The sequence below is a fragment of the Abramis brama genome (assembly GCF_963993115.1).
Source record: "Abramis brama genome assembly, chromosome: 21".
Taxonomy (NCBI): domain Eukaryota; kingdom Metazoa; phylum Chordata; class Actinopteri; order Cypriniformes; family Leuciscidae; genus Abramis; species Abramis brama.
In genome coordinates, this window is record NC_139983.1 from 21,298,047 (window position 1) to 21,311,464 (window position 13,418).

At 39.2% G+C, this 13,418-nt stretch overlaps 1 protein-coding gene across 1 annotated transcript; it reads right to left on the bottom strand.

The window, feature by feature from the left end:
- Positions 1–1,442: 1,442 nt before the first annotated feature.
- Positions 1,443–12,058, bottom strand: calm1a (calmodulin 1a). Its single transcript, XM_084096488.1, has 6 exons — positions 11,919–12,058; positions 6,383–6,413; positions 6,032–6,175; positions 3,255–3,361; positions 2,736–2,871; positions 1,443–2,483 (listed from the first exon to the last, which is right to left on the bottom strand). The coding sequence occupies exons 1-6, from the start codon at positions 11,919–11,921 to the stop codon at positions 2,455–2,457; spliced, it is 450 nt and encodes a 149-aa protein (XP_083952614.1). The 5' UTR covers positions 11,922–12,058; the 3' UTR covers positions 1,443–2,454.
- Between the last annotated feature and the right edge of the window lie 1,360 nt (positions 12,059–13,418).

Consider the following 13,418-nt stretch of genomic DNA (forward strand, 5'->3'; position numbering starts at 1 on the left):
GAGTGAGAGCGGAATGGCTTGTCGGACGTAGCGACAGTAAGAGGGGCGGGTCTTTGTGAAAGGTCAATTTAAAACCATTTCAATCTTTGTGGACTCGGCCGGACTTGACTCGGACTCAAGTGCGACTCAGCCCTCTTTGGACTTGGACTCGGAGTCGATTGTTAAGGACTTGGACTCGACTCGGACTCGACAATGGTGGACTCGGACCCAACACTACAGTTAATTAATATTACTCAGTACTTAGTACTTTGTTCTTACAAATTATATTATCAGCATCAATTGGAAAGAGAAGTTTATTAGAAAAATTTACATTTCATTAGTGAGATTGTGTAGAATATTTAATATATTTTTAAGAATATTAATATAAAAGATGTTAAATATTATATATATTATTGAAAACAAACTATTTAAAGGGTTTCTAAAGTAAAATCCCATATTTTTAAATGTGGTCTCAGACTTTTGGACCCCCTACATGTGTGTGTTTTATCGTTGTGTGGTGCACTGAGCTGTGTTAAACATTCTCTGTTTATGTGGGACATTTTGGCTGTTTTTGCTCAGAGATTCTTCCCATAAATCCTGCAGAGGACAGAGGGAGTGTGACCAACCAGCGCCTGTAACCAAATGACAAAAAGACATTCTGCCATATCTGAGAGGCACCGAAGGGACCAGGGGCATTTTCTGCATATATCAGCCGAACATTTTCTGAAGTCTTTAGCCATTCTGATTGTTCTTCTTGGTTTAAGAAATTTATTTAATACACACACACACACGCTTAGCCACGTGCAGCTCATAAGTCAGAGGGGCAGAGAGACGTGGGCTGTTAGCACTCTCTCTCTCCTCCCACACGCCTGTCACTGTATCCTGTTTCTCACTGCTGAGCACATAGTAGACGCACAATCATCCCACCCCCCACCCGAGCACACTGTCACTGAGCTCAGTCTTTAAATAGCTATAAATTAAGAGAGTCTGAAAATTGTGTGCAAAAAACACTCACAATACATCTGATGCGAATGATGGGGTAAAGCTTCGATTAGAAAAATGCAAATGAATAATTCCAATAATGAAGGAACATACTGTAGATCTGCAGCAGGGATAAACTCTGCCTGACTACAGGAGGTGGATCTAATCAGCTGTAGCCTCACACACACACACACACCATCTCTCCAGAGTCTCTTCTCCAGCTCCCACATGGTTTTTGATATATCCCTCATCCACCAGAGCCATAGATCCAGGTTGCCAGGCAACCCCTAAAATCCCCAAAGACAGACACGCTCAAGCCTGCGCTTGGATAGATCAGTGCTCATGCAACATGACACATATATACTGAGACATACAGAAAAAGAGAGCGGTTGCCATGGCAATTTCTGTAGGCTGGCTGCAAAAGCTTCCCTAAATGTTTGTTTCAATAGAGGATGACAAAAAGGACAAACAAGGTTGAGAGCTTCGAGTTCATGTTCTTTTATTGAAAAAAAGAAAAGAAAAAAAAAAAAAAATCAAAAGACAAGCATATACAACTTGGAATGAACATAAACAGAACTGAAGGTGGGCAGTCGAAACAAACCCCTGGCAGCCAAAGCCCTCTTTTGCACTCTCCAGAGTAATCGACACACTCACAGTCAGAGCCCAGAGAAAAACTAAAGATAAAACATTTATGGTACAGTCACCATTGCCCTTACCCCAAAAACGCTTCCACGTATGGTGAAAGGTCACGCCCTGAAACTCCAAAGCCAGTCCCTCCCACTAAACGCCCCTACTATCGGGCACAATGCACAAAGAAACAAAACTCCAAATATCTTGACATGCCAAACATAGTTTAAAATCTCTTAACTGCTCATTTTTCTTAAAAATATCTCTTTATTTAGTTATTGAAGCAAACTGCAAAGGTCCCATTCATTCGTCCTCTATGCAGATTCTGAAAACCCGCCCGCCACCCAATCCCACCTCCCCCAAACAATATTAAACCCTCTTTTAAATTCACCCCCTGAACACTCCGACAGACATCGCTGAGGTTTCCGCCCCAATAGCGGCTCCAGACTCAAGCTGCATGCATGTAGAACAGAAACAGGAAGTAGAAGACGATTGGCCAGCCCAAACATCGCCACTAGCAAATGGAACCAGTTAAGCAGTTCACCAGATGCTTTTACTTTAGTTTCTGAAGGTTTGATATCAGGATTAATTGATTGATCTTTTTGTAGATGTCTAAGCAGTTCTTTGGGAACAGGACCACTAACCAGTACATGCAGGTAATTTATGTTTGTTTATGTCATTTTTTTTGGTTTATTATTTTTTTTTTCATATATTTTTTTCTATATATGGACATTTTTGTTTTTTAACATTCAGTTTTTTCTATACAGAAACAGTATGAATAAATGAATATTTTTGCGTAAGAGGTAAGTAAAACATTTGACTGATTTTTTTTGTCTTCTAAAGAGGTCAGGAGAGAACAGAAGAGCTTCACTTTGCCGTCATCATTTGTACAAATTCTGTGGACAGAAAGAGAAGTGGACATCAGACATGACACTCATAAGACCACAACAACAACAACAGCTCAAAGCACAAAACCTACTAGGTTCCAGACTGCTCCTTTAAATTAATATACACGCAAATAATCTTGCGTCATCCAAATCCAAACTACATTATTGTAATTGAATTGGCAATTCATAAAAGTAATATTTAATCTGCATAAAACGGTGACCCTTTCCAGATAATCAGGAAAGCACACAGCTGCGTTGTACCTTCGTAATTGACCTGACCGTCACCATCGATGTCAGCTTCTCTGATCATTTCATCCACCTCCTCATCCGTTAGCTTCTCGCCCAGGTTTGTCATGACGTGGCGAAGCTCTGCTGCGCTGATGTAGCCGTTCCCGTCCTGACAGAGATAGACAAGATCAATAAGTAAGCCGTGTCATGCTTTTAAAAATATTAAAGCACTAAACCCAAAGTGGGCGATTTTGAAATCAGCGATGACATATCGTGAAGGCGTAATGCAGAGGGAAAACGGGCAACAAGGGTAACATTCAACAAATGGAAGCAAAAGAGGCCAGTGATGATTTTTGACAATCAAATATCCCTGCAAAGCTATAAGGAAATATGTATGACTGTGGAAATGATTGCACCATGAATCGCTTGAAACCAGCTTTATGTGGAACAAGGGCTTGTTATTTAGTTTTCCAAGTTTTGTTTTTTCCTGCCTCCTCACTCTTTCCATGGAAGCAAAAACATAATCTTTCCCTGTTTTCAGAAAGCACTGACCTTGTCAAACACTCGGAACGCTTCACGGATCTCCTCCTCGCTGTCCGTGTCTTTCATTTTCCGGGCCATCATTGTCAAAAACTCAGGAAAGTCAATGGTTCCATTACCTGAAAGAAACAGAGAAAATCATCAGATCTGGTTCGAGATAAAGCATCCAGGAAAAGAAAGCGGGGCAGTAAACAGGGCATAATGAGGAGTAATGAGGTCTAATAGCACATATTTAGTGAGATTGGGTCTGGTTGAACCACAGCCAACACTCTCTTGGATGCACAAAACCCCGTACGGGCACGGTATCAGGAAACTATATTCTTATATTGTGAGATAAAACATTAAATTATTGATGCACAACATATCAATATTAGAGTTTTTAATTGTTAATGCTCATTCTTCTATCTTCTATCTTCTTTTTTTACTGTACTAAGGCATAAAAATACCATAATATGTTTACAGAGATTTAGGATTAAGTTCAAAAACGTCTTTATCCAAAAAAAACCGCAACAACCAGTTATTCTACTTTGAAATGTGTGTTCCGTGTCAGAACGTCTGTTTTTGTTTTGGTCTGTGTATTTCCCGTCCACCGTCAATTTACCCAATAGTATTTCGACACCCCAGGTTGCCAGATGGCGGAAAACACAGCGTATTGCAGCCACGGAAGCCAGCAAGCGAACTCGCCGATTCTACCTGACCTAAAAAAGCATCGTCAATAAAACATTGCAAACGTACACATTAGCTGATCAACTTACAGTGTAAAGCTCAGCGCTTTCTATTGTCAACTGCGCTCGCTCCTGTTGCGCGTCCTCAATCTGGCAACCAGCCTGAGTGTTGAGTCTGATGAGGAGAGGCGGAAGAAACAACTCTCTCCAATATTTTGAATTTGGACTGCAGTACCCATTTCAGCCACTAGCTGTCAATATTACATACTGCACATTTAAAGTTAATGTTTAAAACACTAGTTTAATAAATGTAATTACACAGTTAAATGTAATCTTTAGCAATCTCAAAATGAGCATTCATTTTTCATTCTGTACATTATAATGTGATGCTTAAATTCACTTGTAGCATTTAGTAAACAGACTTTTATGTTTAATTTATTTAGACAAAATAATGCAGAATTTTACTATCAGCCATTTATAAACTCTTTCTGGCCTGGATTTTAATATTGGTGCATTGCAAATTTGAATCTAAACAAGGCAGGAAAAAGAACAGTTCAGGGGTTTTCAGGCTGAAATGGGTGTTTTGCTACCCTCAAGGTTTAACCAAGCTGAGGTGAGACATTTCCATTACACAGAACAAATATGACATCCTCCTGTGTGCATGCGTGTGTGAAAATGATCACTACAGCCATTCCCAGAGGGCTCACACTGCGTGTGTAATCTGACAATGTGGGTGTACACACGTGGTTGCGTATGTGTGTGTGTTTTTCTTCACATTGCATGTTCTCCTTACTGGAGCTCTTCACAAACACTCTCTCGATTCCATCGCCGCCACTGCCAAAGTGGATTATGTAAAGGATTCCATGAGGTCTTTATTACCTGCTGTTATTCAACGGGCTTTACTGCTGTCTGACCTACAAAAACGACTCCATACCGCACAATACCATCTGCAAATAATCAGTATATCAGAAACCCAACGTGTTCTGCGTGATCTAACAAAACGCTATACTAGCGCTAAAAGACACCATAGTCTACTGGAAAACTAATTACATCAGCTCTGTAACAAGAGAGGCATCCCAGACATATTATATTTGGTGCAATTTGAAAGCTTGCTTGCACACAGAGCGATACAGGTCAAAGGTCAACATTACAAGGCAGGAACGATAGGTGAGATTCTCTGTACAGAGGTGTTAGGATAAGTGAGTTTAATGAGTGAGTCAATAATAAAATGAAAAGAAGATAAGAATGTTTGATTTTTAAAATAAAATAAAAAGGGAATGTATTCTTAAGTAATGTCTTAAGTGAAATATAAACAATTGTGATGCGTGTCAATATCAGATCTATACGCTAGAACTGCTGTATTTAAAATAAAGCCAAATAAATCTTTTGTGTTTTTACAATATCTGGATGTTTACTTGAATACTTGATATTGCTGTTAGACACTTATGGAAGCTTGTTTCCGCCACAAAATAAACCATTTTAAAAGATAATTGCGACTTTTTATCTCACAATTGCGAGTTTACATCTCGCAATTCTGACTTTATTTCTCAGAATTCAAATAATTCCGAGTTTATATCTCGCAATTCTGACATCTTTTCTCAGAATTGTGAGATATAAACTCACAATTGTGAGATATAAAGTCCAATTCAAAGGAAAAAAAATACTTTTTTTTACCTCAGAATAGTTTATATCTCGCAATTGCGACTTTATTTCTCAGAATTGCGACTTTATTTCGCACAATTCTGACTTCATATCTCGCAATTCTGAGGAAAAAAAGTCACAATTCTGACTTGATATCTCGCAATTCTGAGAAAAAAAGTCGCAATTATTATTATTTATTTATTATTCAGTGGCAGAAACAAGCTTCCATAGACACTTAATATATAAATTTACATCTTTTTTTTTTGGCAATAACGTACGTTTTGTGATTTCCCCCCCCCCTCAAACCAGTTAAGTGCAAACAGCTGATTGACTACACTACGCTGATACAAATACTAGGCTAACTCTAACTTAAAACCTAATCTAGACCTTAGAATAGCATCGATAGCACATCCTGATAGCATTACTGTTTGTTGCAATCGGATCCATCAATGATTTCTGAAGTCTGAACTGAATCCAACTCACCATCAGCGTCCACTTCGTTGATCATGTCCTGGAGTTCGGCCTCCGTGGGGTTCTGACCGAGCGAACGCATCACTGTGCCCAGCTCTTTGGTTGTGATGGTACCGTCACCATCCTTATCAAACAAGGAGAAAGCCTCCTTAAACTCTGTAAGGAAATGGATGAAAACAACATTTAAACCTCATATATATGCCCATTTGAAACTATTTTCACAAGAAAGATACATTTTCCCTAAGTGTCTGGCTGAATGAAGCGCAGGTGTGCTGATAGTAAGCAGCTACTATGTGACTTTCATCCTCGGCACTGATGTAATTTCAGGGCATGTATACAACACAAGCATACGGATTGGCTTACCAGCAATTTGCTCCTCTGTGAGTTGGTCAGCCTGGAAATAGAGAATAAGAAAAAAGTGATTAGATAACGGATTTCATAAACATAACTCATTTTATTTTTATTGTACACTTTACTGTGGAACTGAGCAAACACTAAAGGCACAAATGTCCTGTCATCAAGAAACCCACAACCACACCCACACACCCACAGTCTAAAATATAAAAAAACACGAATAGAAGAGCTTGACCATAACATGAATAAGAAATAAATACTGCAGCACCATAATTGCTATTCATAAAGCTTTCTTAAAATAAAATAAAAACATCTACTTCATCTGCCGTCACTTCCTGACAAAACACCACTTTGACCACCAATTCAAAAACTAATGGTGAATATAAATCTCCTTAAAGGCCACAACAAAAACAGTTAAATGTATTCAAAGACAAAAAAAAAGAAGAAGTGTCTTAATGCTAATGCAACCTTTATGCCATCAAACTGAATATCGGTCAGGTCAGCCACCAGCCTCTTTGCTTTGGGTTCGTTTTTCCAGCCATCAGTTGTCTTTACATCTTGCCTGTCCATTTTTACTGGTGTTTTCCTGGGTTTGACCTCAACGTTAGGGCTTTTCAATGAGGTCAGGCCTTCCACCACTCCTCGAACCATCACCAGTCCTTCTGCCAGACACTCGGCCCGCTTGGCGTTTTGTGTGCCCTGGCGCCTGACATCCCCTAACTCAGTCCTGCACTGCTGCAGACAGTTCTTCAAATCCTGTACATCTCGCACCACGCTGTCAATGCGGCGGTTGGTGGAGTCCACCAGCATCTGCAGGAATGACTTGTAGTTTCTCTCCTGTAGCTCGATCAGCTCTTTATAAAAGAACTGCTGCTGGTCAAGGAGATCGTAGACCATGGATAACGACACAGAGTTCTTCTCAGAGTAGAGGATGGGTCTCTTTGGAGGCATTCTGGTCTCTTTGAGCAGACGTTACTCGAAGCATTTAGCGGTGACTCTGGCTGATCGGGCTGAAGAACAACGGACCCCGAGAGAGATCACCTGACCCTTGAGGACGATGTTATTGTACCAACCTCCTGGGCCGCATTGGGTATCGTACAGCAAGATATTGGGCCGTTTTTTGAGAAGCTTAATGTCAGCAGCTCACTGCGGTTACAAAGCCGAGGGTCAGGGATCATTTACATTATTTGAGATTAGTCAAATGGGCGTCCCATCGGGTTACTCAAGCAAAGTATTCTGAGATAGACCGGCAGGTACACAGAGTGACAGCTAAATCAAAGAAGGGTATTAAGGCCTGTCTGTCAAAATCAAACGGCTCATCACTTTACCTGCTCCTGTGGTCATCTCAGTTTACAGCTAGCTGTAGGTTTACATTTATATCTCTTTGACCATCTGAGTGGCATCACATCTCTGCTAATTGTGCCAACACCTCTTCGTCTGTGAACACAATGGCAGGTTTTCCCTTTCCCTGCGTGGATGCATTATCTCACCTGTCTCAATGTGCTTGTAATCAAATGCATTTTTCTCACCCAGTCTCTCCCTAAGGGTCCTGTTAGCCTGAGGGTTAAGGATCCTTCAAATTCAGGTAGGGACAAACTATGACCTGGAGAGTTAAAAAGGTCTCTTCTTGCCCTATTATGACTATGCTGTTGTGCAAGGGATCTCGGCACATGTTGTTCCAATTAGTGTGCTGTCCTTAACCCCCTTGAAATGTAACCTAAATATGAACATACATCCTTTACCCTTAAAACCTTGGCTAGTAAAGTCGCAATGTAACGGATGTAACAACACATCTTTTCTTCTATATTGTGACTTACATTAGGGTTGAAAATGATCGAAAAAAGAAAAATGTTGCTCAGGGTTCATTGGTTGTTGATCTGAATGTGAGCTTGGGGTCAATTGTAAGAAAGGGCTGGGGTTTATGAGGATGAACTGATTGAAGAAGTCCCGCATGTCACCAGAGAAGTCTATCATTTTCACAGGAAGATCAAGTTTCTGAATAAAAAAATACCATCAACAAACTTTGATGTCAAATGTGCAAAAGTGATGACTCCTCTTTATCCTTGGTTGCATCAACAGTATTCCCGCAAAGTTCGGCAAAAAAAGCTCTGCTAGCTTTAATTAATCTTATGAGGCCATTCTTTTAAAAGTCAACATGAAGCAAAAAATTTTAATCGTCTTTTATTCCCTATCGTAACGTATTTATCAGAGTAATATGGCTTGTTAAGTGAGAAAATAATGTAGGGTTGAACTTGATTTTGTCCATCGGAAATTGACTGGACTTTTCTTGTTTGATAATTGCTGCGATTGTTTCCACGGTCAAATGCAAAAACAGTGCATTCGAATTTTAGGTGCGTCAGAAAGCCTTCTCAATGGCACATGAGATGCGATGACGCAAGCTGTTTTTGTGTTTTAATGTTTTTGTTAGCCTACCCAGTTGTACCCACTAAATGTGGCACTGCTGCGTTGTTCATTCAAAACATTGCAGAAATAGAGAAGCTCAATGCAGTGAAGATCTTGGTTACGTCAAAACCATAACAAGTCGTTCACCCAGAACTCTTTTTCTGCGCTGCTTTTCCATGGTTTTCTATGTAAACATGCGCTAGACTGACATCTTTGACCGTTGCACTTGCGTCTCGCACAAGAGGCCTGTATGTTTATAAAGCCATGTAAAGTTAAAAGAAGTTCAACTTTTAAAATACGTCTCAAGACTTTGTGGCTTTTTTTCCGAATTCCACTGTTATCAATTATATTTGATTCATAAATGCTAGTTTAAACATTATCCACTTTTTTTGTTTTTACAGACATTCATTATTTTATTGCTTTGAATAAACAATTTAATGCGGTGCATTCATATTTTTTCTCAGGAGGCGAAAGAAAAAATGTCACAAAAAAAAAAAGAAAAGTAGTAATTGTCAACTTTAATTACATTTACTTGACTTTAATGAATAGTTAAAAAAATAGTTACTGGTTTGAATCACTCTGAAACATAGCTCTGTATAATTTATAGCATTATTAGACAGGGAATGGACATTATATATAAATATAGGATTAAATATACATAATCTGTAACAATATCCCCATTTGTGTTCATCTAAATAAACATTTTAACAACTTGAAGCTTTCAGCCACCAATAAAAGTGTAGGACTCTTATGCAGATTTCCCCACAGAATATGCATATCCACAGATTCCCCATTGGCCCTGCCCATAAAGGATAATTTCTTCTCTCAAGCTGATGGGAGGGGAGAACAAGATCCTGCATCTCAACTGGAAACCTTCCAGGCTATTTGCCATCCAGCAAGGCTTCAAACATTGCACACCACTGCCAGGAATTTGGCCTGGATCTGAAACGCTGCGCTACGTTGCCTGGAATCTGGCCTTGATTTATGAGTCGCCAAGCGGCAGGAGCAGCTGAGAAAAGGCTGGCCTGGCGCTCAGGAAGCCCAGTGTATGATAATGAGTGTGGTATTGCCACTTTCACACCATGTAAATGGGTGTCCCTGAGGCCCTGAACCATTACGCCGCCACACTGATGCTCTACCGAGTCTAATTCCAGTAACTGTCTTTATGCACAAAACAAATACCAATATTTCCACAACTTCGCACCCAAGACAGGAAGATGGCTTAATATAAACTCACGACCACAACTGTGAAGGCGGCTTCCTTATGAGCCACACCAACTGTGTGCCGTAAAGACAGCAAGCCCTGAATTAGCCATACTTTTAAGGCTAATCTGTCCATTTTAGTTAAAAGGTTTCCCAATAAATTCTTTAGGATAAGCGAGTTAGGGTTTTAATCCAGTACTGAACACTGGACAGCTGGTAAGCTCTTATATACACAGTAAAAGACTGCAGTTATTGTTCTAGCATTCAAGCAGTTCAGCATGACTATCATTTCAGAGGTACACCCCTAAGAATATAAAGAAGCACAGACTGTTTCTAGACTGTTTTACATGATGGGTGAAAAAAAACCATGATTATTTTCCCCACAAGTACCCAATGAATCTAATGGCACAGTTGCCTGTACAGGCAGCACAATGAAATTAGAGCTGCAACAGGGTCAGAAAGATCCTGAAGACGCAACCAGGGAGGAAACAGACACCTCAGACACCTCTCAGCAACTAACCAATCATAGTTCATCAAAGAACTGAGATAATTCTCACCAAACAGCACCCAGAATTTTTTTTATTTTTTTTTATTTTTTTTTAAACACTGAGCCTGGCAGCATGCTGTGGAGAAGCTGAAACAGAAACGTTTGTATGGACTCATTGAGTCAGTATTGACTTTTGTTGAACTCACTCGGGAGATTCTTTCCATGCTTCACGAACAATGTTTGCTTTCTTGAGCTAAAATGCACCATTTGAACAAAGGTTTGTTTATTTCTCATTGGTATACAGCCGTATGATTTATGCACTCCATTTCGAGCTCTTATGAGAAAAAAAAAATAGAGTGTACAAAAAGTCCAGAGCACAGATAACAAAAAGACCTGTTGCATTAACAAGTTAATACAGCACAAAATGAATCAAATATGTTTGTGCCAAGTTCTGCCAACCTAAACCAATAAATAAAGCCAATGTGCAATTCTAACCCCGCTTATTTTGACAGATCTGATATGTTATGCAAACTTTAATAATAAAAAGCTCAATAAAAAAAGGAGCTGAGATAAATAACAAGGTCACATATGCATGTCATAATGCCTTATCTTAAAAAATGAAACTATGACCATCTACAGCCAACACACCTCGCATGACAACGGCTAAATAGATCTCATTCATTTCATTACACTGAACATTTAAAGAAATATTTCAACCAAATATTGAACTTTTGCAATCATTTATGACGACTTCTCTCCTTCTGTGGAACACAATAGGAGATGCTGACAGCCCCAGTGACCGTTCACTTTCATTGCATCTTTTTCAACACAATGAAAGTGAATGGCCACGGAGGCAGTCATTCTAACATCTCCTTTTGTGCTACAGGTAAGAGATAAAGTTGCATTGTAACGACATAAGGGCGAGTAAATGATGATTTAATGTACATTTTTTAGGAGAATTAATCCTTTAAGGTCTTTCCATGCTCTCTGTTAAGACTGGCCTGATTTGTCCAGGCGCTGTCAATTATGTCTATAGCAAAAATCATTTGCAAAAGCAAAGCAAATATTGTCTCATACACGCCAAATATGAAGGCAAACACAATGTGTTTTTATTTAATAGAAGATGAGCACTGATCATATGTCTGCTGCTGTCTAGCACATCACACTATAATAAAACGCATATGTCACATTTCCTGCCGCACTATGACATCAATAACACTGCAACACGTTCAAAATAATAAACGGACGCAACCATCTCTTGCGAAGTGCATTGAAATACAGAACAGATTGTTACATATTAAATTAAATTTGCTGTTGCACGAGCGCAAAACGCAGCAGTGGCAAGCAAGCAGGTGGTTAGTCGTATCTGCATATTAATCGCAAAGCGTTAAATACATGAAAGATTAACACCGTTTCATAAACGAGTAGTGTATGACAAAAGCCTATACGTACCATATCTGAGGTTGGAGAGTAGGCTAGGTTTGTAAATCTACACTAGACTGCAGCGATGCTCCGCTCTCAGTTGAAAGCTCCACCGTGCGACTGTCGCTCGCTGAGTATTGAAGGTGATCCGGTTCTATATACATCGGTGTATTCCTCCGCCGTACGGACCCCTATCACTCACTTCCGCATAGTGCAGGCACAAGCCCCGCCCATCTAATTATCATAACCACCTCAGTCCCGAGAAGGGAAAGTGTTTAGTTATAAGAAGAAAAGTCTTCTTGTGAAATGCAATAATTCTATTTGGAGAAATGTATTATATATACCGGCATTTAAGTACATGAAATCTGACATTTTCTGGTTGGTCTATATGAAAATGTCATGGGAGTTTCAGCACTGTTACAAGAAAACAAACAGCATATTTACATTCTTCTGCATGTATAGGCCTAACACTGTTATTGTATGTAGTAGCCTATAATAAGTAATATGAACACTGCGGGAAAGAAATATTCATCTCACTCACAAAGGTTCACATACACTTCATTGCTGTAGTAACAATGCACAAAGATATTTTGATAAAGAAAATATGGGATTATTTACAAACATACTTCTCACAGCGTGCGTTCTCACATGCTGATAATTCTGGTTTAATTTCTAAGCAGACCCAAATCTTCCCACAAATGACCAATCAATGTTTTATGTAAGTAGTGTAGAAACACAGAAATTGATCTAAAGTAATTAGTCTCTAATTGGTCTCTTAATTAATTTATTAATTTAAATAATTCCCAGTGAACAGTTACATTTGAAAACGAAATGTTCATTGATAAGTAGTAGCCTACATAAAACATGAAAATAATTATAGGTTATATTAATATAATATTATAAATAATATTGTTTTAACTTTATCTCTGTTCTTCATCATACCAAGTTAAATTAGCGTGTTTTTGAATACATTTAGGAATATAGGAGACGAATTAAAAAGTCACTTATTAATTAAAAATCACAGATTCTATATATAAAAAATAAGGACATGTCGACAACCTGTAAAAGTAATTTATTATGGCCACATTACTATAAATAATCTAAGAACTCTTTACATCTTGAGGGACTACTTCTCAAAAAGGCACTAGTTTCTTTCGTCGGAATATTACTTATTGCATCAAGTTCAGTGCCTTTGTTGACGCTAGAGAGATTTCGACTCAGCATGTCACAGCTTTTATGATTGGCCAGCTGAGACCCGCAATCCGCTCGTGACTGTAACAGAGTCTCTGATTGGTTACGTTAGACCTGCAATGCGTCAAGCCATTGCGCTCTGTGTGTCCCGGATCACGCAGCACTGGAACCGGCGGGCCAACAAACCCTTCGGTTAGACAAGACAGGGCTGATTCAATTTCTCTCCCGGGATCAGATCTCATATTATATACTCACCGTGAGCCTTCTTTACTTCAAGAAAGTTAAGGTTTAATTGAGTTTTCCAAGAAAGCTGTGTTGAACACAGACTGCTGTCCTCTT

What these genes read in the sequence shown, in the direction of transcription:
- calm1a (XM_084096488.1), bottom strand. An exon ending in CAACGAAGTGGACGCTGATG is followed by an intron (nt 3,362 to 6,031) that starts GTGAGTTGGATT and finishes TGTTTCTTTCAG; the next exon opens with GTAATGGAACCATTGACTTT. An exon ending in CGTTCCGAGTGTTTGACAAG is followed by an intron (nt 2,872 to 3,254) that starts GTCAGTGCTTTC and finishes TATCTCTGTCAG; the next exon opens with GACGGGAACGGCTACATCAG.